The 24100-nt window shown below is 37.7% G+C and overlaps 9 protein-coding genes across 9 annotated transcripts; 5 read left to right on the forward strand and 4 right to left on the reverse strand.

Annotated features, from left to right (window-relative positions):
* Window positions 1–1686: 1686 nt before the first annotated feature.
* On the reverse strand, window positions 1687–2645 carry L201_002559 (uncharacterized protein; the record flags this gene model as incomplete). The annotated part of the gene is made up of 4 exons (XM_066218334.1): window positions 1687–2055; window positions 2181–2326; window positions 2412–2471; window positions 2594–2645. 4 exons carry the CDS (start codon window positions 2643–2645, stop codon window positions 1687–1689), a joined length of 627 nt encoding a protein of 208 aa, XP_066074431.1.
* Window positions 2646–2987: 342 nt separating this feature from the next.
* L201_002560 (uncharacterized protein) lies at window positions 2988–4404 on the forward strand (the record flags this gene model as incomplete). The annotated part of the gene is made up of 7 exons (XM_066218335.1): window positions 2988–3019; window positions 3080–3147; window positions 3244–3328; window positions 3423–3486; window positions 3587–3919; window positions 4074–4168; window positions 4272–4404. 7 exons carry the CDS (start codon window positions 2988–2990, stop codon window positions 4402–4404), a joined length of 810 nt encoding a protein of 269 aa, XP_066074432.1.
* A 199-nt stretch (window positions 4405–4603) lies between these two features.
* On the reverse strand, window positions 4604–6286 carry L201_002561 (uncharacterized protein; the record flags this gene model as incomplete). Its single annotated transcript, XM_066218336.1, has 1 exon — window positions 4604–6286. One exon carries the CDS (start codon window positions 6284–6286, stop codon window positions 4604–4606), a length of 1683 nt encoding a protein of 560 aa, XP_066074433.1.
* A 482-nt stretch (window positions 6287–6768) lies between these two features.
* Window positions 6769–8194, forward strand: L201_002562 (uncharacterized protein; the record flags this gene model as incomplete). Its single annotated transcript, XM_066218337.1, has 6 exons — window positions 6769–7079; window positions 7139–7211; window positions 7260–7387; window positions 7463–7570; window positions 7639–7732; window positions 7832–8194. 6 exons carry the CDS (start codon window positions 6769–6771, stop codon window positions 8192–8194), a joined length of 1077 nt encoding a protein of 358 aa, XP_066074434.1.
* A 757-nt stretch (window positions 8195–8951) lies between these two features.
* Window positions 8952–12863, forward strand: L201_002563 (uncharacterized protein; the record flags this gene model as incomplete). The annotated part of the gene is made up of 7 exons (XM_066218338.1): window positions 8952–10732; window positions 10794–10875; window positions 10932–11022; window positions 11080–11243; window positions 11312–11754; window positions 11841–11969; window positions 12035–12863. 7 exons carry the CDS (start codon window positions 8952–8954, stop codon window positions 12861–12863), a joined length of 3519 nt encoding a protein of 1172 aa, XP_066074435.1.
* Window positions 12864–13228: 365 nt separating this feature from the next.
* L201_002564 (uncharacterized protein) lies at window positions 13229–14470 on the reverse strand (the record flags this gene model as incomplete). The annotated part of the gene is made up of 4 exons (XM_066218339.1): window positions 13229–13657; window positions 13831–13997; window positions 14131–14280; window positions 14410–14470. 4 exons carry the CDS (start codon window positions 14468–14470, stop codon window positions 13229–13231), a joined length of 807 nt encoding a protein of 268 aa, XP_066074436.1.
* Window positions 14471–16216: 1746 nt separating this feature from the next.
* L201_002565 (uncharacterized protein) lies at window positions 16217–18772 on the forward strand (the record flags this gene model as incomplete). Its single annotated transcript, XM_066218340.1, has 12 exons — window positions 16217–16512; window positions 16590–16699; window positions 16771–16847; window positions 16917–17033; window positions 17112–17209; window positions 17262–17301; window positions 17367–17445; window positions 17509–17839; window positions 17919–18158; window positions 18223–18253; window positions 18321–18524; window positions 18608–18772. 12 exons carry the CDS (start codon window positions 16217–16219, stop codon window positions 18770–18772), a joined length of 1788 nt encoding a protein of 595 aa, XP_066074437.1.
* Window positions 18773–19429: 657 nt separating this feature from the next.
* Window positions 19430–20621, reverse strand: L201_002566 (uncharacterized protein; the record flags this gene model as incomplete). Its single annotated transcript, XM_066218341.1, has 3 exons — window positions 19430–19873; window positions 20043–20312; window positions 20418–20621. 3 exons carry the CDS (start codon window positions 20619–20621, stop codon window positions 19430–19432), a joined length of 918 nt encoding a protein of 305 aa, XP_066074438.1.
* Window positions 20622–21733: 1112 nt separating this feature from the next.
* L201_002567 (uncharacterized protein) lies at window positions 21734–23459 on the forward strand (the record flags this gene model as incomplete). The annotated part of the gene is made up of 4 exons (XM_066218342.1): window positions 21734–22184; window positions 22263–22419; window positions 22488–22564; window positions 22639–23459. The coding sequence occupies 4 exons, from the start codon at window positions 21734–21736 to the stop codon at window positions 23457–23459; spliced, it is 1506 nt and encodes a 501-aa protein (XP_066074439.1).
* Between the last annotated feature and the right edge of the window lie 641 nt (window positions 23460–24100).

Below are 24100 nucleotides of genomic sequence, written 5' to 3' on the forward strand. Positions count from 1 at the left end.
GAATAAAACGTGAAAGTAGACAGAAAGGAGAAAAACGGACAAGAAAGAACAGGAATTGAAGCAGCAGATCAGGTAACCTTAGGTCTATCATTAAAAAAGGGGTTGGTTACAACTTTAGATTTCTGTGTTATGTTATGTTATTCTTTTTTTAGGTGGCCAATTCATCAAATAGTGTTCAAACTCCGTTAGTTACCATACATAAAAAACATACATACATAATCTCCCTTCTCCCGTCTCCAAGATTGAGACTGTATGCATGCAGTAAGCAGAAACGGATACCTCATTTTCCACGACGGCATCAATGCAGTTTTCACCTATACAGGTTAGAAAACAGGAAGATAACATGATGATAAAAACGTTTGTATACATGTCTACTACTAAATAATACGGTATCATCCATAGGTATGCTATAATTAATCATCAAGTCTTGGAGCTTAAAAAAAGATACAAATGGCGGTAAGGGAGAAAATAGATGAAGGTGAGGTAAAATGTAAAAGGTATCTTAAGGTTCTAGTGATTTTCATTCAATACCAATACCAGTGCTTTCTCTTTGATTTTATCAGCACAGAACGAGAGGCGGGATCAAAGTATCGTAAACCTCGTCAAACTCGCAATATAATAACAAAATTGGGTATTATCCCACTCGTTTAAAACTTACGTACAATCTAAATCATCGGTACACTGACAACAAGGCGAAAACGCAGTAGAACAAAAAAGTTATTTTAAGAGTACTGCAATATCTTGTCCTACCGGGCCGATACCTCGATTGAGGAAGAAGATGATGAGGATGACTCCTTTTTTTTCTTTTTTGGGATCAACATGCAGTTCCGGGGTTTATTCGAAGAGCTACTTAAAGGAGGTACAGGAGGTACAGTACGAAAACGAATTCACCCAAAACAAGGGAAAGGAACGAAAAGACTGTGTTTATATGTGCCGTACGGCGGAGATTTTAATCCCATAACGCATGCCCGTCCACATATAACTGCCTGCTTTTCGATACGTAAAAATGACAAATCGCCACTTTCACTTTGGGAATTCCTTAATTAGGTAGTAATAGGTTATTCTTGCTGTTGTAACTAACTTAACTGAAGATCTTAATCTGATAAGGCCTGTTGCAGTTTCGATATCATGCCAATATCGTTATACCACTGGTTCCGTGTTCTGCTACAAGAAGGAGTACAGAGCTGGATTATGGCCATCGGAAAGGCGAGTCAGTCCGACATATAGGACATCAATTGGCCCGAATTAATTTGTCGTTTATATACATGCATACTTAGGGTGACCCCTTTCGTCTACCACCAGCTACAATCCACAGAACAGATTTGAGCCTGCTCAGTACACCTTGGAAATGAAAGAATGCTTGATCAGAATAATACATTAGTTGGTGAGATCATACAAAGCAAACCAAGATCTTTTGACTAATTGTGCAAACCCGTCTAAATCAGAAACAGGGAACTTCGATTGGCCTGTTTGATCTGATAGGAAGGTTCGATCGATTTGCGATTCCCCGTATAAGTAAAGAACATTTTGAAAAACAGCATTCTTGGAAGTTTTAAGATGTACCAGCAAGGTCAAAGTCATCACGTAGATGATAGCTGTGTTGTGTCGACGAGCTCGAATCTTCCTCATGAGTCAAGTAAATTGGGAGTATGTCTTCGATAATTCCGTTTAAAGCATGACATTTCATTAATTATGTAGTGCTAACGATCTGAAGTATTTTTCAAATGATTTAGCTTCTTTGATCATTTCTTCCATTGATCTAGGTTTTCTATCTTCATCAGAAGGAGTATCCCAATTCCTTCCTATGTTCTTATTATTTCCATTTCCTAGATCGTTTCCACCAGTAGGAGATATACTGTTTTTGACAATATCACCTGGTTCGCCATTCGATACAGCTTGTTGTTGTGATGTTTGATTCAAATTTTCTTTCAAATTAGATTCGTTTTCTTCTAATAAAGGATATATTTTATCGTTTTCACCATTGAAATCGGTCGAATGTCTAGGTAAGATATGTACATGAACATGAGGTACTGATTGACCTGCTGATTTTCCGTCCTACTCAAAAACCAATTGAGGTGAAATGATATCTTCAGTTTCCCTATCAAAGTCTGATATGATAGAACCTCCCACACGTAATGCCCGCTCGGCATTAGATCAGGAAAGGTAATATAGATACTTACTTGTAAGGAAACAGTTAAGGCTTGAGCATTATAATACTTTTCTAAACCTTTTCCAATATGTTGAACAGTCAGAAATAAATCTGAAATTTCACTCGGATTTAGATCTGATAATCTAGGTACAACTCTTTTAGGTAAAATCAATACGTCTAAATCATCATAATTTATTAATTTCAATTAGTCGTCCGCGAAAAATATCCAATGTCATTGAAATCTGTGATGTGCATGACTTACGGCCAGGTAATAAGGGTTTGAGATTCACGATTCCAATTGATAAAAGTGTAGTATAAAACACTTTTAGTAGTAAGATACATCGTATATTTAGTAATATGCATCACCAAAACATCTATTCGACCAATCCTTTTTTTTTTGGTATTTGTAAACTGAAAATGGAGATAAGATGTATTCACACTCACCTTGTTTGGTAACGTCAAAGATGGAAAACAAATGCTTTTGAACCATAACCATATCCATGAACTCTATAATCTATAATCTATAATATCTATATCAGTGAACCATGGATATCGCTTTTTGAATTAGCAAAATTGCTATGCAAAATAGGAAGAAGAAGAAGAAGAAGAAAGGTATTAGTCCGCTTATCAAAGTTATCTATCAACTCGTATATTTGCCGGTCACCGTACGAGCAAGTTAAGTAGACTCAACCGCGTCACTGCAAGTCGGGCAGACTTTTAACATTCATTTATCCCATCTCATCTTGCTGATTCTTTTCTACTATTCCATTATAATCGCATTCTCTCAATAACGAACTATTACAGCATTCAGCTTAGAGTCATCATCTGTTGAAGGGAAATGAAATTCATAGCAAACTTTTTGGCGTTACTGTAATTGATCTTCCTTGATTCTCGTCCATTGACAAATCGCTAATTTGACATTCATCGCAGAACGCTATTACCCTCAATTTTAGCTGTCACTTTGAATGGTCAAATACAATTTAGTGATATACTTCCTCGTAAGTCACATTCAACCCTTTGGTGAGGTCACCTGGTATTCATCACTATAAATCGTGACTGATTGATGGTATCCATTCTTAATCCTCATCATCTAGGCTTTGATTTACCCATTGGAAGTAAAGTATCGATAAATCATGGTGAAAGGAAATTATGGATAAAGAAGGATGGTAGCTTTGAAGTGTAAGCTAGTATACTTGCTCTTATGTTTCATTCAACGTCAAAGAAGAAGAGAGATGGTTGACAACTTGTAATTGTTATTTTACACTGAGAGCAGACCTAGTTTAGAGGAAGGTGAATATATTTTAGAACCACTTGTACCTGGATACATCTTTCAATCTGTAAGTCAAAAGCAACAAAAAACCAATCAGCATACATTGAATAGCCTAGTTATATTGTGCTCATGACCCAGGAACTGATTCAAATATTGTTACTCCATAGTATTTAATAACAGTAGAACCTCAAACTCCAGTAGCGATACCTGAACAATCTTCACCAGCTCAACCATCAGATCAACCTGATCCTGATATAGCATCATCATCAACTGAACCATCATTCCAAATTCACGTACAACCTTTCTTTCCATCAAAATTACCTTTAACAACATCATTAAGTTCAATACCTTTTAATCCATTTTTATTAATTCAACCTTTAGCTAAAGAAGATTACTTTACACCTAAATCAGGTTTAAATTTAGGTGGATTATTAAAATCTCCAATGGTTTTAATGATGTTGTTTAGTGCTATTATGTTATTTGCTTTACCTAAATTAACTGTAAGTCAGATGTCATTCGTTAATACTATCTCTCTTTTCAATCATATAAATCCTTCTTCTTTTCACCATCAAGTGCTTCTGCAATATATAAATGCATTCTATAAATTGTATGTTTAGGCTGATCAGCTACTCCTCTTTGCTACCCCATCTACAGGCAAGTTTGTCAGATATGGACCCAGAAATGGCTAAAGAAATGGCAGAAACAAGAGAGAAAATGAATAAATATCAAAATATGGATTTAGCTGGATCGTGAGTTCACCTATAACCATGGTTGTAAATTTACTGCTTCAAGCGTCAAAGTGTGTGGAATGATCTAATATTGGTTTGTTCCGTGTTTTTCAATTTTACCCAGTTTATCAAATATGCTTGCTGGATCAACAGAATCTTCCACTACTGCAACGGTCAATACTGGATCAGGGTCTAATACACCCAGCAAATCAGGTACAAGTGCGAATGCTGGAGGTAAGAAAGGACGTAGACGATAGACAATTCTTGAGTTTTCAAGTGATGGAGAAGGGAACGAAAGATATAGATATATGTATATCAAATAGAAGATGCATCATGATTTTTTGCGTTGCGTTATTTTACATGGAAAACCAAAAGCAGAAAAACAGACTAAACAATAATATCAAATATAGATGAAATTACGGATACAACGATTTACACAAAATTGATCAATGTTATTTACCAAGGTTGAGCTAAAAAACCAAAACCTTGACCTGAACCAGACCAAGTGACTATAACTTCGTCAGAAACGTCATTCTCATTGTCAATAGCAGGAGTAAGCATTTGATCAACTCGATTCCATTCTTCAAATTCAGAAAAAGCTGATTCTATATCTGAGTCTGAATCTGATGGATATATTGACCAAATACCAGTTTGTTCATTCTGAGATTCTGATAATCTTGATAATAATGAGGCTGTTAAACTCTCATTGGGAGAAGTCGATAACGTTGAAACGATTGATTCAGATAATGGACTATCAATTGGATATGGTGTATCAGTTCCACTTGAAGGCCAAGACTCTGATTCGGATGAGGATTCAGAGAAATCAAATATAACTTCTCTCACTTGATTTTCGTCTTCCTCCTCTTGAGGGGGTTGAGTTACTGACATGTCCAAAGTAGGAAAAACTAATTGTTCGGATTGTACTCTTGACAGTGTAGGTTTTATGATTGGTGAACCCCACTCTTCCATAATTTCCTTTCTTTCAACTTGAGTTAAGTCTATTAGTCGTTTTGGGGTTTCAGAATAGATTTCATACAAAGCCCACCATTGACCTTCTTCGTTTAATCTTAAACTTTCCCCTAGGATAGTTCTGATGTCTGAAACTGACCTATTATTGAATATTAATCTCAAAATATCAGGTTGATTTGTGATTGGATCGTTCGAAACTTCAGTTTCTACTAAAAGGTGATTACCGGGATGATAATCTAATATACCTAAATTATCTAATTTATTCAATAAAGGTATAATTCTCGTTGAAGAGTGCAATGAGAAAGAATTGTGAATGGATAATAAACCTTTTGTTAAATTTGATAGGATCGATATTCCCACTGAAATCTCACTATATTTATTTGATGACATTGAATTGGATAATAATTCATCTAATGATGGTGATAAAGGTAATGCTAAAACAGTGGTTTTACCTTCAGTCACCAATAATTCAGGTTCTAAAAGTAATGGCCTCTCATCACAAACTTCTTCATTGGAATTTGATCTAATTGAAATAGGGAAATAATGTTTAAGATCTTCAATAAATGAAGAATCAATAGAATAACACGAAGTTCTTCTTGTAATTCTTTGTTTTCTGTTAAGTCTAGATTTTGAATATGGTGTATATCTACTAGGTTTCGGTAAACTTTGTCCATAAGATTTCTTATTTTCATCATCAATCAAAGAAGCAAAAGCTCTAAATACAATAGGTATATTGTTATTTACTACTTGATGAGTTGATGAAGCGAATGTTCTTGCTGAACCTAAACCTACATTAGCTTGAATCGAAAGTCCATTTACCCATTTTGGTCTTGATCCATTAGATTGTAATCCTTGTCTGACTGGACCTAATTTACTTGAAGAAGAACCTTTTCCAAATCTCGAAGTAGCATTAGCTGAAGAAGAAAATTGTCTTGAAGATGATTTGATTGGTATAGTAGCGTAATTTAATTGATGTGAAGGTGTACTTAATGAAGGAAAAGATGATTGTATAATTTGATTTATAGCTTTTCTAGTTTTATGTATGTTATTCAAACTAGGTTTCTTCGATGAAAATGCTACAGCAGAAGCTGGTTTCGGTGTATATATCATTGCTGTAGCTACTTTACGAACCAAAGTAGTCCAACTTGTTGAAGTGAAGAGAGGTGGCATGATGAATAGATTTCACCCCTCTTCTTCGTATTTGTATTATTGTAGTATTTGCTCTTGTTGTATTATTTCAGCTTAAAGGCCATTCAGCCAAAAATATAATAGGTCATCTTGATACAAATGATATCGAATAGATGCTGAAGTGAAGTTGAAAAGAACAATAATACCTTGTTATAACGTACATATATATGATTTACGCACAGACCACTGCCGAATGAACGAGTGAGTGGCGACTGAAAGACCAACGCGAATACAGTCGGCTTCGGCACTCACTGTAATCTTAGCTTGTACAGATCATCATGATTCAGGAACGGGGTTATCATTTTCGGATCACGGCAAGCGGCAAGCGGAGGTAGCCGTTGGAGATTTCAGATTTCTGGCGAAGACTACATTGCAAGCAAGAAAACAATTGAAGGGACAGGTGTTCAGGTATATCCAAATGACAACCGTAATACACTTTTGAAGCATATATTAAGTATAACGAAATGAGGTCTACGGCTATAAGAACTCCACGACTCGCAGGTATCCGCTCGAAGCTGGCAGCAAGAAGATCTACTGCTGCATCTGGTGTGACCCGATGTATTTCGGGCTTATCTACAACGCCTCGACCGCTTATCAATAGTCAAATCACTCTGGCGTCAAGCTCAAGTGCCTTCTCAACATGCTCAGTGACGCAAAAGCATGCCTCGACTTCATCTCCTCAACATGTGATACCAATAGATATGGCATTTGACCTGGTACAGCCGAAAGAAGTAACAGCTAAAGGACAGACGTTGGTAATTTGTCATGGATTATTGTGAGTATCTGTGAATCGATGTAAGGGGAACCGACAAGCCTAATGATGTATATTTAAAGCGGCTCTAAGCAAAATTGGAGATCTTTGGCTAAAACATTCGCTTCGAAACTCGGTATGCCTGTATATACGCTGGTAAGTCTCTAAATATGTCAATGCACTTCTTAGCTCATTCTATTACAGGATCTGCGTAATCACGGTACTTCACCGCATGCTGAACCACATACATATTCAGCGATGGCAGAAGACCTAGCCCATTTCTTTAAAAAACAAAATCTGATTTCTGGTGTGAACCTGATGGGACACAGTATGTGAGTATCTATTATCATGTCTGTTTTATCGTGCTTGAATCACTAAATTATTATCATTTCATCTACCACATATAGGGGAGGTAAAGCAGTCATGGCATTTGCATTAAATGAAAAGCTTAATTCACCTTTAAGGTCGTTAATAAGTGTAGATATGTCTCCTGCTATCGGCAAAATTTCGCCTGAGTAAGTTGACGCTATTATTGTTTTTACCTATCTATGAACAAGATAAATTAACGAAAGTCTTATTGTAGATTCTCAGCGTATACAGATGCAATGATGGAAGTAGAAAAAGCTCAAGTCAAAACGAAACATGAAGCAGATGGTATATTCGCAAAAGTTGAACCAGTGAGTCAAGATCGAGAGTACTTGAGACCATCCTACCGAACCCCAAGATACATTGATAGTAATTCAACCTGACATATTCTTATATCTTCCCACAAACAGTCGTTACCTACAAGACAATTTTTATTGACAAATACCAAACAAACACATGGTCATAATCCACATTTAGTATTCAGAATTCCTATTGAGCTATTATCAAATGCTATCAAACATATAGGTGATTTCCCTTATACTCCACCCACATCACCAGAAACAATATCTCCTACATCACCAATATGGAAAGGTCCAACATTATTTTTAAAAGGTTCTCAATCAAAATATATAAATAGAAAAAATATACCTGTAGCGGAACAATTTTTCCCAAATATGAAATTAGAAATTTTAGATACAGGTCATTGGGTACATGCTGAAAAACCACATGAAACTGTTGAATTAGTTAAAAAATTCATAGAAAGTGTTGAGTAAAGGGACTCTTCTTGCTTAGATTTGATAATGATAGAATATATAGAGAGGGTCATAATAGATTTGAAATCTGAGTTTGTATTTGTTGGAAAGATGATCGGTCGGGACAAAGGATGCCATCAATAACATGCTGTAAATCACGCAGAAGCTTTTTGATTAGTTCGATTCAGTGGGAAACCTAGCTGTATATGATTTGTGTGTCATCTCAACATCCATAAAGAGCATCCCTTTCATCGAATCGAAGCTATACATATGATATGTTTGTTCTCCTGTGTACTGTAATGGTTACTGGCGGATTGCCCTTATGTGGGTGTGATATATAGAGGACCACTCATGTTCCCCTAGGTAACCGATATCTTGGTTTTCAAGGTTGTTCGCGTTTTATCACTTTGCCATTTTGTCATTTTGTCATTTTGGATCTTGCAAGCAATAGAGGTGATCGTTCTTTTGTCTCCATGAAATGAACAGGAGCTTTATAATCCAATAACCAATAGCTTCAACACCATAAACACCCTGTCAACATATCTATTCGATCAAATATTGTTGAAATCGGCGCAACCTTGTTTACCGCACGTGTTTCAAACATATGATCTAGCGAAAAATCGAAGAAAGGAAATCAAGAATTGATATTCTGGGATTAACTTCGACATCAAACGCTCTATCGGTGATACTTGATTAAAGGACCCAACAATCCTTCTATCAGCCTTCTTCGCTGGTTATATAGGTGCATACGAACTTTTCAAGCATACAGAATAGTATCATGTCCTCTACGTCATATTATCATACAAAACGACCTTTAGAACCTGAAGATGGTGAATTAGTGGAAGAAAATAGTTTTGCCAGTTCTTCTTTCTCATCGTCAAATCGCTTCAATTCACGTTCGGGTCCTCCACCACCCAAATTGATTCGTCCAAACAAACCCCAAAAGTCAGTGTGGAAGAACCCTTTAGATAATGCTGGTCCATCAACTTCATCTTCATCCTCAACTTCTTCAATAAAACCGAAATCTTCTCCAACAAAACAGAACCCTTATTTACCTCAATCTCAGAACCATCCACCTTCTTCCAAGTCATCAGCTACATCACATATCGACCCGTATAAAACGCATAATGCAATTAATGGTAAATCACCAGAGAAGGCAAAAATCATATATGAATTACCTGCTAGGCCTCCATCGAATGGTGTACAGCAGGAAAAGCAGAAGACGAAAGGAAAAGAATCGGATGACCAGCGGCATGTACATAAGGATGAACGGGGACAAGAACGGAAGGCTAGAAGACATGGCGAGAGGAGTAGGAGTAGAAGCAGGGAAAGGTCGAAATACGATGATTATGACAATTTGCCTTCACGTCCTCCACCTAGATCACCACCTGAACATAGTAGGACAAGATCATTAGAAAGCTCTCATCATTCCCGACATGATGATCGAAGAAGCAGGGAGGATAACTATAGACCTGATTACTCTAGAGAAGGTAGACATGGGTCAGATAGTAGAGACGATAGGTATAGACATGATCACGATGGAGGCAGAGGGGATAGGTATCATAGAGGCAATGATAGGCGAGATTATCGACAAACGGATAGAAATGAGACTGGTTATACTTCTGCATGGGATACTTACAATAGTAATAGAGATGAGGTGTTGTCAAGTAGAAGGCATGTCAATCCGGATCATCACTACGAAGGCACAAGATCGCCATATAGGAGAGGAAAGTCACCGCCTTCTTCAAGAAGTATAGAAGAACGACCTCATAAGTATGAAGATCATCATCAATCGAAGAGTCAGGATGAAGGATCTGGTGGTAATATCCCAGCAATCAAAGCGGTAAAAGACAAGGAAGAGCAGGATACAATGCGGAACGGACATACAGAAAGTCAGAGGCCTGTCACACTACCTAAATCCCCATCCAACTCACCACCGAAAACACCGCCATTTAACAACAACAACAAAGATGACGAAGAAAATAGTCAAGATCGATCTGGTCCTCCAATACGTATATTGAATCGACCGACTCGTCGTCCGACGAAAGAAGATACTCCTCCAAGACCTCCTACGCCTTCTACCGATATTCCACCGCCTCCACCCCCAGATGACGTTGCTCCACCTCCTAATACTGCTCCCCCTTCGCCTCCTCCTGGTACACCCCCACTACCGCCTGAAGATCCAATTTCAGCAGCACCTAATACTCCCATACCACTTACCCCTCCTACACCTCAGCAGCAACCCCGATCCCCCCCTAAATCTCAACCCTTGCCTCGATCTCAACCTGCATCTCAAGAAACTGAACCTGGAGAAATAGTTAATCCATATGCAACGAAGCCTATTCCACATGCACCAAACCGGAATTTACTTGACCCTCCAACGAGAGTGGCCACTCCCGTTATAGCCAAAAAGGAAATTAACCCATATGAATCTCACTCGCAAAGATTCAGAACTTTGATGGCTGAAGAGGAATTGAAAAAGCTGGGTAAAACCTTTCAAGGTACTGCTACTTTGGCGGACTATGATTTAGGCGCAAAACTAGGTGAAGGTACTTTCGGGTAAGTGAAACATGATGCATGACCTGACATGAAGGGGCAAATGACTGATACGAAATGCCAGTGTCGTCACAAAAGGTGTAGAAATCGCTACCAAACGTGTAATAGCATTGAAAAAGCTTATCACCCACAATCCTCGAGATGGGGTAAGCCTCTTTTACGAACGCTTCCGGATACGTTCAAGCTAATTCTATTCATTCAGGTTTCCGTTACAACCGTTCGAGAAATCAAGATCTTGAAAAGTCTGAACCATCCAAATGTCGTTCCCATATTGAACATGGTTGTCGAGCGGAGTAAGTCATAATTCTAGCCGACAAGCTATTATGTCGCTTACGGGTATCGCCTGATAGAAATACCTGGAGATCGAAGTAATCGAGGGGAAGTATTCATGGTTTTCCCTTATATGGATCATGATCTTTGTGGTTTACTCAGTAATAAAGATTTCAAAATGTCGCATTCGACTGCAAAATTGCTCATGAAGCAGATATTGGAAGGGATGGCATATATACACGCTGTGAGTATCGGTTTGACTCATCCATAAAAATCTGGTTGGGTGCTTATACTGTCGTACTGTGCAACTAGAACAACTTTATTCATCGAGATATCAAAACGGCAAATATATTAGTTGATAAACATGGATTGATTATGATAGCAGATTTTGGATTAGCTAGAACATGGACTTCTACTGAAAGTTTACCTAAACATCTATCAAATGAATATACAAATATGGTTGTGACAAGATGGTATAGAGCACCAGAATTGTTATTAGGTGATACGCATTATACACCTGCTGTGGATATGTGGTCATTAGGTTGTGTTTTAGGTGAAATGTATTTCAGACATCCCATTTTATCAGGTGATTCAGATAGAGATCAGTTATACCAAATTTTCTCAAAATGTGGTCCTTTGAATCAAGTGACTTTTCCAAATTGGGATCAATTACCTGGGTTTCCAGATAATCAACATCATCCTTGGGATAAAACCCCTATGGATGGTCACATTTTGGAGTCAACGCCTAAATGGGGGTAAGTCGAACAATTTTCTTTATCATACATCTATAATGAAGGGACAGGAAATATACTGATATTATTCATCATTGTTGTTGATACAGCATGGATCGTGGTGGTGCTGATTTGATGATCAAATTACTTACACTTGATCCTAATAAACGTCTTACAGCTCATGACGCTTTAGATCATCCTTGGTTTTGGACATCTCCTTTACCTGCGGATCCGAAGAAGTAAGTCAACTTGATTAATGAGATCAACAAGAGAAATACAACTCTAACTTATACGTTGTTTGTAGAACCACGATAAACGTTGAATCTTCTCATGAAATGACAACTCGACAAAAGCAGGAACCGGTAGTCGCTGCTGCACCTGTTCGACCGCCTCCACAGCAGCAACAACATTTCAATAATATGCAATCTCGTCCACCACCTTTCGGTGGTCCTGGTAGATCTCAGCAACAACATCATCAGGGATTTAATAATAACAATCTGCCCCAAATGGGTTATCAACCACCAATGCAGGCGGGATATCAACAGCAACCATCAATGGTATCACATGCTAATCCTTATGCCCTGCCACCGCAACCAGGTATGGGAATGCCAATAAACACGGGTATGAGCGTTGGCATGGTTCCAGGAATGGGAATGAACATGGGCGTAGGTATGGGAGTTCAAACGCAAATGCCAATTCAACCTGGATTCAACAATAATGGCCCTGGTGGATATAACAGCAATAACTCATATGGTAGACCACCTGCATCTACAAATAATCAACAAAATCCTTATGGTCAACATCAACAACGATCGAACCAATATCAATCACAAAATCAGAATCAAAGATCAAATTCCAATTTACCCGCTGCACCATTCAAACTTTCCAATTCTAGTGGAGGAGCTCCTGCAGCTCCCTTCAAATTATCCGGATCTGGATCTGGAGGTGGGAATAGATTACCTATGAATCCGAATTTAAATAGATCACAAGGTCACCCTAATCAACCAGCACATAATGGAGGAGGAGGAGGAGGAGGAATGAAAACAGGTCCACCTGGATTAACGAAAAGTGGTGATGGATCTAATTGGAGAGGTGAGAAAAGAAGAAAACAGGATGATATGTTACCGTATTAGCTTTGAATTATGTAGAATGAGAAACAAGTCACATGTGGTTCAGCTTATCAAGGAATAATCTATTGGTATATCATACATATATAGTATCTATACGTATAATCAACGTAGCATGTCATCTCCATCTAATGTGTCATGTAGGTTGAATGCAATAATCTAGTGAGCGGTAGTAATGAGTGCTTTTCCAGTTTACATTTTTGCATTACATTGGTAGAAAGATATGAAGTAGAGAAACAGTACGTATAATTACCAAAAAGGGAGAAATCTGAAAAACATATAAAACATAACAGACTATTACCAAAGAGTAATCAAAAAGAAAAGAAAAGTATATGATGCGCAATATATAGACAAGAAACTGTATATGGATTTCACATGACTAAACAACAATTATCAGGATTACTCTCACTATAATTCTTTTTCCTCCTTTGATCTTTCTCATTTATATGTCTCTGGTAGTGGTGGTGGTGGTGTGATTGTTGCTGGTATTGACCATATGGACTATTACTATTAGGTATTTGTCTTGTCTGTTGTTGTTGATGTTGTTGTTGATGTTGATGTTGATGTTGTTGATAAGGGTTATTGTTATGATGTGGATGTGGTATACCACCAACAACTAAAGATTGATTCAATAATGCTTCCCTTTTTTGATCTTTTCTGACTAATTTAACTAATTCTCTAAATGCAACTTCTATATTGACTCCATCTGCTGCTGAACATTCTATAAATGGTGCACTTAGTGATCTGGCCATTTCTCGTCCTTCTAATTGTCCTACTGCTCTATATCTCGATAAATCACACTGTTAGCAAATATTTGACATGCATTAGCTTACTTTGCATTTGTCTCGTATGGTTCCGATCAAAAAAGATCTTAAACAAGAACATATACAAAAGAAGATTGAATTATATCGACTTGTTGGGCTAATTATCACTCTCTCAAGAATTTTTGGATTTTAATGGAAAGAATACTCACTTTATTGGATACTACCACACAAGGTACATAATCTTTATCTTTTACTCTTAGAATCTCTTGATGGAAATTGGGTAGAGCTTCAAATGTTGGTCTATCCGTTATTGAATATAGTAGGAGGAAACCTGCACCAAATGTATACCATTGATCTGCCATTGCTGCAAATTCCTCTATTGGTAATCAAATCACCGAAGATGTCAATAGAGGATCACTCAAGTATGATGGAAGAGCAATGAGCAACATTGGTTCGATGCAAATGATATACTAAGAACGATAAAAAATACGCTGTGAAGACCAACTCACCCTGTCCAGCTGTATCCAGGATTTCTAGTGTGACAGCTTCGTCATCAACAACGAATTGTCTTTTGTATGAATCTTCTATAGTAGGATTATAACCTTCATCATAAAAATGTGAAGTTACAAATCTAATCGTTATTGCTGATTTACCGACACCTAGAGTTGTAAAATTGATTGATTAGTGATTAGTAATCAAACGTTCACAACGAGATACACCTCATCGAACATGGGCAGTCCGGAAAATATGGAATAGGATGAGGTCAGGAAGAGTATGTACAAACTCACCACCTCCGCCTACTACCACTAATTTCTGCTCACGATGACCGTTCTTTCCTTGGGGAGGCATCTTAGCCAGTCGTGATGAAGCGTGTGGGAATGAGTAGACCAAAAGGATGTTGATGTAAATATAAGCGTTGACCAGAATAGGGCAATAGGATCGATTGATGTACTGAACTGCTAGTCTGGGATTTGCAAGATGCGATTTTGGATAACTTGATTCAAGAGACTTGGCAAATATATGTTAATCGTGTTTGCGTATATATTGAAAGGCGTAGTTGGTAGGTAAAGGGCTCAATTCGACTTTGAAGACGAGCTTTTGTGCGATGCTGCTGTTGAGATATAAAGTCTAAAACTCGTTTTGATCTGTGCTGTGTCCTATCTATCTATTCTGTTGACAATAAGCTGTGAATGGTATTGATGAGGCGATGATGTAGGTAAGATATTGAGAGTAAAGATAAGATGGGGGAATGCTGGATTGAGATATGACGATGGCCGAGAAAGATGTATCTATAGAGTGAGTAATGGCTATGAAAGATGGGGTTAATTGGTAAAATTGATGAGTGTATCAAATGATGCCTTGGATCCCAAATGATCAATCATCAAAATAATTTATATACTTTGGATATGATATCGATTTGGTATTCCTTTCAGCTGAGAACGCACAAGCAAAATATACTAGTTTTATGGTAGATAACAATTGACAACTTAATAATGATTGTTACTATGACTGGTACAGGTACAGTATGTGGGAAAGGCTATGACCTAAATAATCAATGGTTTTTGTATATTGAGATAAACAATCCGAAATCTTAGGGGAGTAAGGTACAGGATCAATATCTTGAGGATAGCTCAGTAATTGCATTGCAGACTATCATCCTTTTGCGATAAATTCCAGTCGATACTACTACTATTGGTGATCGGTAAATAAGGCGAAGCTTTGAAACCTTCAATACAAAGGAGAAATTAAGGATGGACTTATCGTCATTTACGGTAATAGTAGGCCAAATCTTCTCATCCTCAGGAAGATTACCTCCTTTAGACCGCCTTCTCTACTACGACCACTAAGCTTCACCCTTGAGCTAAGGCGGACCTCCCGAAATAAGTCTCCAAGGTCTATTCAGTATGTTAGCAGTGGTGGAATGGATGCTGTATCGGAACACCACTGGACACATTGAATTGTACACTGAAAGTGTCATTTTGGTGAAGTGACTGAGCGTGACATGTCATACGTGTTGTTGTTTGTATGTGCACATATACACATGGTGTATTGATGTACACAAGCTATATGATGTGTGTGCGACAGAATTGATGGTGAATTGACTCATGATGCGAAACTTTGAGGGAAGCTTTAACAGGGTTGATGCTGATGATGTGTTATTTGATGGTAGTCAAGGTGAAATGATCGACACCATATTCTCCACTTTGATTTCTTTGACAAAAAAGCACACATGAAAACAAACAAACAATCAAGGGATCAATCAAGCAATCTTAATCCAAGCAAGATATCGCTTTGATCGCTGTTTGATCCGCCCGGAGGCAGTTTGGTTTTCTTACTGAATCGGGTAATTTATCGTCAAAATTCTTGGTGTCGATATCCGGTTTAGGCGATACCCGATATGTCCACTTTGATTCTCGTTTTGTCAACGTGACCTACTTTGGATGTAAAACCCACATGAATACAAGAAGGTGTAACTGACTTGACATGATGAGCAGGAAAACATATAATTGGGATAGGATTTTGACTGTATCTCATGAGATATTCTAAAGAACATATCGGACTCTTACTTACTTTTTCAAATATAACACAGATACAATGTTGAGACGGACCTTATCAATACGGCCTTCTTCCCACACTATCAACATCTCTCCGATTCCGATAATATCAAGGAGAACCCTAATACCACAACCCCCTCCATCAATAGTTGCTCCACGTCCCCTACCCACACATCACAAATCTACTTCCGAAGATGCTCAGAATAATAGATCGTATATGACTAAATTACTTGAGGAGTTAGGTAATTTAAAAAGTAGAGCTAGAGAAGGAGGTGGAAAGGAGACTCTGAAGAAATGGAAAGATAGAGGACAAGGTAAACTCAGTGCGAGAGAAAGGTAAGTTATCACATCTTGGAGACTGTTCGAGGGTTCAAGCATCTCTTCCGAGAAGAGCAAGCTGACTTCCCGTTTAGAATTACTGCACTATTGGATCCTTCGAGTCCATTTGTCGAGCTCTCTCCTTTGGCCGCTCATGAAGTTTACCCAGATCCTTTGCCCGGTGCAGGATTGGTGACCGGAATAGGTTTGTCACTTCTCAGATCACAGAGGATAATTGGGATATGAAGCTGATTATATCTTCTTTACGTTTCAAAGGTATGGTAGCGGGAAGAAAATGTATGATAGTTGCCAATGATCCTACAGTTAAAGGTGGCGCTTATTATCCTTTAACGGTGAGCGTTATTTCCAACCTTCACAATCGTGATAACGTAGACAAAGCTCAACTTCGAGAGGCTATTTAGGTGAAGAAACATCTCCGAGCCCAACAGATAGCTCTAGAAAACAAGCTACCCTGCATATATCTAGTAGAATCAGGTGGAGCTGCTTTGCCTTATCAAGCGGAAGTTTTTCCAGATCATGTGAGTAGAATAGAAATTTTCCAACCATACAGGTCCAGCTGGGATCGATTTGAAATTGGCTAATATGCATGTGTGCAGGATCACTTCGGACGTATATTCTACAATATGGCTAGAATGTCCGGACTAGGTATACCTCAGATTAGTGTAGTTCATGGAATCAGTGTTGCTGGAGGAGCGTGAGTGCAAGTGAGGGGTGACTGGGGATCTATGCTGAAGTGGAATACACAGATATATGCCCGCTATGTCTGATGTTGTCATCATCGTGAAGGTGAGAGAGTTGATAAAATGCGGACAACCAAGCCACATGCTAACATGTTCACTATAATCTGTCAGAATCAAGGAAGAATTTTCTTAGCGGGACCTCCTTTGGTCAAAGCTGCTACAGGGGAAGTAGTAGACGAAGAAACTTTGGGTGAGATACCATATTTACGTTTCCCATATCTTTTCATATTAAGCTTACTTCCACTTTGTTTAGGCGGTGGCGATATGCACACTTCAGTATCAGGAGTAGCAGATTACCTAGCTACTTCGGATGCTCATGCTCTTTCCCTTGCCAGAGAGGCTGTTCGAGATCTCCACCCTATCCCAATATCGGCAAAATCGGGTAAAACAGCGTCATCTAGAGATATCAAAGAGCCTCTATACCCTACCAAAGAGCTGGATGAAATTGTACCTTCAGATCCTAGACAGTCTTACGATCCTCGAGAGATCATAGCTAGACTAGTTGACGGAAGTGAGTTTAGAGAGTTCAAGAAAGAATACGGTAAGACCATCATAACTGGATTTGCCGAAATTCATGGTCATACGTGAGTTCCGCATTGCAGATTTTCAATCTCCGTCTCATTCGGGCTCATTCCATGCTGATATATCTGCATTGCATCATAGAGTCGGTATAATAGCAAATGCTGGAGTACTCCTGTCACCGTCCGCACTCAAATCTACCCATTTTATAAACCTCTGTTCGCAACGTGGTATACCATTAGTATTCTTGGTGAATGTTAGTGGATATATGGTGGGTGAGAAGGCAGAAAAGGGAGGTATAGCGAAAGATGGGGCGAAAATGGTTAGAGCTGTGGCAAGAGCAAAAGTTGAGAAATATACTGTGGTTGTTGGAGGAAGTTACGGGTAAGTTAACGCATATAATAAGGGTACAAGGGTGTTGTAAACTGATTGATTGATATAAAAACAGTGCTGGAAATTACGGGATGTGTGGAAGAGCGGTAAGTTGGCTAGCTTATATTACCTCATATATATGTGTGCAGGTCATAATATCAATAAAATCTGTAGTATTCGCCCCGTTTCTTGTGGATGTGGCCAAACTCCAAAATATGCGTTATGGGTCCAGATCAGTTATCAACTGTGATGCATACCGTTCAAGGTAAAAGACAGTCTTCTTCGGGAAACGAAGATGCAGCCGAGAAAAAGAGACAAGAATTGAAGGAGAAGATCGAGAAGCAGAGTGATGTGCTGTTTTCAACTGCTAGAATTTGGGTAAGTGAACTCACATATCAGAGTATTTAGTACATGTAGCGTACAACCGATTCGAAGTTGACTGACTGTGGATTAATGTATAGGATGATGGTATAATTAGACCTAGCGACACAAGGGATCTTCTAGGCTTAGGTTTGGAACTAGCACATGAAGAAAGGGCGAGTAGAGGCCATGCTGGCGGTAATGGAACAAGAGGAGAAATCGGTTCTGATGGTGATGCGGGTGATTGGGGTGTTTTCAGAATGTGATATCATCAACGGCCTCATCACGTCGGTAAAGAACGGTTCAGTGTACGATTGGCTTATGTAGATGTAATTATAGAAGAACCTTATACAGTTTGTAACATTGAAGGGCATTAAAGGGCATTCTTGAATATGTATATATCATGTATTAAATCAGTTCAGCAAGCAGATGTTCACACTTAACTTTTCAGCCGTGAATAGTTCGATATACCGTACATGTGTATAAGTATGGTATGAATTATAATTGGATTGAAGTAAGATTATATACTAATATGATTTGCGCCAAAATATAGGAGACGCCCCGAGGGCATCTCGAGAGGGCTCCTAAATATAGTGGATGAACTATATGATGATTTGGTAGAATTGAATAAACCTAAATTTGACCTTCGCAAGTAGAAAATTTGTTACTGTTACAACTTGAAACCAAGATATAAATACAGGATCAATGAAGATCTCACTGTGTCACTAAAATATCGAATTGATCTTTTCCCATTAAAACCCGATCTTCTTCTTCTACATGATATTTCCTAAAAACTCGCTGACATTAATTGTATCACCCTACAGAATCCCACCTTCTTTTTCGACTCCCTTCTCGTTTTTGATGTTTTCAATGTTGATTATTTTTTCTTCGATAGTTTCCACCAACCCTATTCTCTTCTCTTGCTACCAAGATTTATTTCCTTGAGAAACATTTAGATGTGTTATACCTAATTCAATACCACCCCATTCTCTTACAACATCTTCAGGATCTTCGTCATCTGCCTCACGAGATGGATCTTTAGGTTTTGGAAGATGATCAGGTGGTATAGGCATTTTGATTATAGTTAAAACTTCGATTTTCTCATGTACTAATTCATTTATTATTTCATCATCATTCCCATATTCATTATCAGTCGATTGTCGATTTCGATTCTGATTCCTGGATTTACGCTTATTCTGCTGCTGTTGATTATGATTATGAGATGATAAAGATGAAAATTTTGATGGTGTAGGTAATAAAGATTCAGGTCTATAAGCTAAATGATTAGGGAAAAAAGGTATATTCGACCATGGTATTGGTTCTATTTTATGTTCTGGTGGTGGAGGTGGTATTATGGCTAATGGAAACTACAAAATGGGTGTAAACAAGAGTTTGTCAGTATAAGCATTGAATCTTCAATATAAAATTCTGTGATTGAAGCCAAGGTGAAATAAGGATGTAAATGTATATCTCTTCCTCTTGAAATCCACATTCCAATAGAAACAACCCGGAAAAATGGTATATGATTAAACTTACAAATTCATCTTTATCCGTTCTTCCTTGACCAATCTGACTGCTAGATGCATGACCATTTACTGAGTTCTCTCCATGCTGCTCCTGTTCTTGAGCTAAAATCCTCTCTTCCTTATCCTGTTGTTCATAAACCTCATTGATATCTGATTTTTTCTCAATCTCCCACCAATCAGGATGATTACTTCCATCAGATTTCAACCAATTCAAATTCCTTCGATCTCTTAAAGGTATATATCCTGGTATACCAGGTACGATTACACCTAATCTATTTGCCTAAAACGATGTACGAGAAAAAAAAAATCGATCAATAAATATTGATTCCTTTCTGGTTGTCTATAACATTTAATATGTTGCCTTGAGGGCCAATAGAGAACTTACCTCTCTAACAATTGCATTCCTCCTTCTTCTAGCTCTCATCAAACTCAAAAAACTAACTAAACCGAATGCACATAGTAAACCAATCAAGATATAGAAAAGATTCTTGTAAAATGATCCTGGGTTTGATCCTCCAGAATTATTATTGGTGTATGTTGGATAAGATGATGAAGATGTTGTGGTGGTTGAAGTCGTTGTGGATGACATTATAAATGAGGTATTGTTGATAATCCAGTCCCCTTGTCTACAATTGATCGCCTGATTAAATGCTTGATCAATCAACCTGTAATTTGATTATTATTCGATGCTTGCGGCCAGCCAGGTATTAAAAATAGAGATACAGTCTTGATCACTTGTTCTTACAGTGATGAACCCGAGATTAGATTTTGTAGATGATTTCACGTTGCCAGCAGATTTGCCTCGCTGATTCAAGAACAGGTAAATGTATATATATCCTTTGTATTTCGTTTCGTGATTATATTCTCCGATCCAGTATGATAAGCATTGTATGTATGTCCAGTTTGAGTTATTGTGATAAACCTAATATATATGTATATTTATTACTTTATAGCAGATGCTCAATTGATGAAAAGAAAAAGCGTTTCTAATGAGATGATTGAGAGGTTTGCGGCAAACGATTATAACCTGCTTCGACCTATCCTATATGTAACCTTCATCAACGGTAAAAGGTTAAAAAAAGTTAAATCGAAATTACCTTGAGATCTTATTTGATTAAATTGATTTAAGGTAAATTTCCTATTTCTTCATTTTTTATCTTTGTTTTTTCTTTCCGAATTCCAGACATGTATAAGTTTAGCAGCTCAGAAGTGAACCAGGCAAGGAGCTCCAAAGGCCAAGAGCATTCACTACAGTGGTTACAGTGGTTATTCGTTATTTTTATCATTTTATTCACCCTGATTCTATTTTGCCGATCATCACGCAGCTAAGTTACGGGTGGCAAATTTAATATCAATAAACAATGACGTGGATTATTTTGTGACTTTTTGTGTGTGGAGTCTCCACATGAATATGAAACGTTTTGATCTTGACGCGATGGAGAAATGTTGAAATATAAGATAAAGTCTTGAATGAAAAGATGGACAGATCGAAGAAAGGAGAGCGAACAAGGCGATGACAACGACGTAGAACAACATATATTGTCAAAGGATCCCATATCGAAGGCATTCAACAAGAAGACTTGTATTGTTATCTATATATATCGTACTTTGCATCAATACCTGTTCTACCTGAAATCATTATCATTCACTTTCATATCTCAGCTCTCAATTACGAATCGCTTACTTCAATCTCACTTCACCATGTCCTCATCATCATCAACCTCATCCGAAGATCCCCTTCAACTGTTGTTTATGGGTACAGGAACTTCTACAGGTTTACCTTTAACACCATGTTTAACATTATCAAATCCATATCCTGAATCATTTAGTGATATGGTACCATTATTAAAAGCTACAAATGAATCATCAAATGAAGAATTAAAACATAAAAAAGGAAGTTGGGAACCAAATGGAAAATTTCCAAAAAATATTCCTTGTCCATGTTGTAGATCTGCAATTGATCCTGATGTACCAGAAGGTTGGAAAAATAAAAGAGGTAATACAGGTTGTTTAATCAGAAAAACAAATAAAAAAAATGGTCAAATCAAAAATTTATTAGTTGATGTAGGTAAAACTTTTAGAGAACAAGCTGCTAGATTTTTTCCTGTTTGGGATGTTAAAACTATAGATGCTGTTTTATTAACTCATGGTCGTGAGTTTTGGCTTTTTGTTTTCGTTTCTACTGCAAATATATTCTAAATTACTAATAGGTTTATTATGAACATTATAGACGCAGATGCGTACTTTGGTTTAGATGATTTAAGAGAATGGTGTATACGTCAAGGTAGAGCTATACCTGTTTATCTTAATCAAGAAACATACGAGAAAGTCTGTGAAGCTTTTCCATATATGGTAGATAAGACTAAAGCTTCTGGTGGTGGTGACGTGTGAGTTATGTATTCAGCTTATCTTACAGGTTCGAAGATAATATTGACGAATGCGTACGTACTGTTAGACCGCAACTGCTATGGAGGATAATCAAAGATGATGATGAATTAGAGATTGAAGGGATCGACGTGAAAGTTCTAGCAGGTGAGTAACGTTGCATTTCCGGCTTTTTCACCAATTACTCAAGCCAATGCTAAATCGCACTCTCGTATTATTAGTACATCACGGTATATATTTCCATACAGTAGCGCCTACGCCCACACCAACAACAATAGCATCCACAGCCTCCTCAACGGTCCCAGTTAAACGATTAGAGCCTGAACCATTAATATGTTTAGGTTTCATGTTCGATAGTCAAATAATATACATATCAGATGTTAGTTCTATACCTGAAACAACTTGGGAAAGAATGTTACATCGAAACCCTTTGAGTAGAAAAGCAATATTACCTACACCAGAAAATACACCAGTTTCGAAACCCTCTACACCAATAACAAATGGAAATGGCAATGGTGAAGGCGAAGGGGATGGAGAAGAACCACTACCAATACTAATTATAGATGCATTATGGCCGTTAAGACCACATGCATCACATTTTTCGTTACAACAAGCATTAAAATGTAGTTTAAGATTAAAAGCAAAATTCACTTATTTGATAGGTTCAACACATCCTACTACACATTATATGTGGGAAGAAATTTGTAATTCTCTCCTAAGTCCAACTTTACTCTCTCAAAAAATCATTGATGAAGCAGAAAAAAAGGAAAGAGAAGAACATCCAGATAAAATCCAATCTGATTATTTAGTTAAAAAAGTTTGGGATAAAGTTTTATCTAAATCAAAGTCTCAACAACAAAGTAATAATGATGAATTAGGTTTAGGTTTAGGTGAATTATGGAAAAGGGAAAATCGTAATGCTATTGTTAGGCCTGCATGGGATGGTTTAGTCTTACAAGTACCAGGATATAAGTCAGGTAAAATACAAGATTTGGTTGAAGTTGAAAGAAAAGATTTGAGCACAAGAGGTCTAGTTTACTAGATCTCAGGCAGGTTTCGGTTAACGTTGATTATATGGGATTATTTCTAGCTAGACTGCAACGGGTATTGTGAACACGGAAGTGGCGAGAGTTGTATAGGTTCAAGATAAAATAGAATTATAGATTATACAGGATCGAAAGTCAATATTATGGTATTATCTGGCTTGCTTGCACAGTATTTCGACCCCTCATGAATACTTCATTTCCCATCAGAGCTGTGCAACTTGGATATCTTGGAGATTTAGCACATGTGAATGGCCCTCTGTTGGATAAAAATCTCTAGCTACACTAAATATATGGAAAAAAGCCGTTAACTCATAGTGCCCGAACTCTTTTGACGATATCTGTCCAATTCATTACGTCCAATTGCGTATTGACCTGCTTGTCGACCGGTAATTACAACATCTGTCCAATTGGTAATACAATTCTCATCGGTATTTCAATTTGGACCGACCAACTATCGCCTCACCCATAACATGCAGTAGATTTTGACGATTCTTCGGGTAAAAGTAATCAGTATTGTCGGCGAAGAAACGGTATACATAAGGACCGAGTTGGCTATGCTTATGATTACGACGATAGGCCGAGACAATTGCCAGAATCTATGTTTCAGCCTACGCTTTGAACATTTTGGTGCGATATT

The sequence above is a fragment of the Kwoniella dendrophila genome, chromosome 3 (genome assembly GCF_036810415.1).
Source record: "Kwoniella dendrophila CBS 6074 chromosome 3, complete sequence".
NCBI lineage: Eukaryota > Fungi > Basidiomycota > Tremellomycetes > Tremellales > Cryptococcaceae > Kwoniella > Kwoniella dendrophila.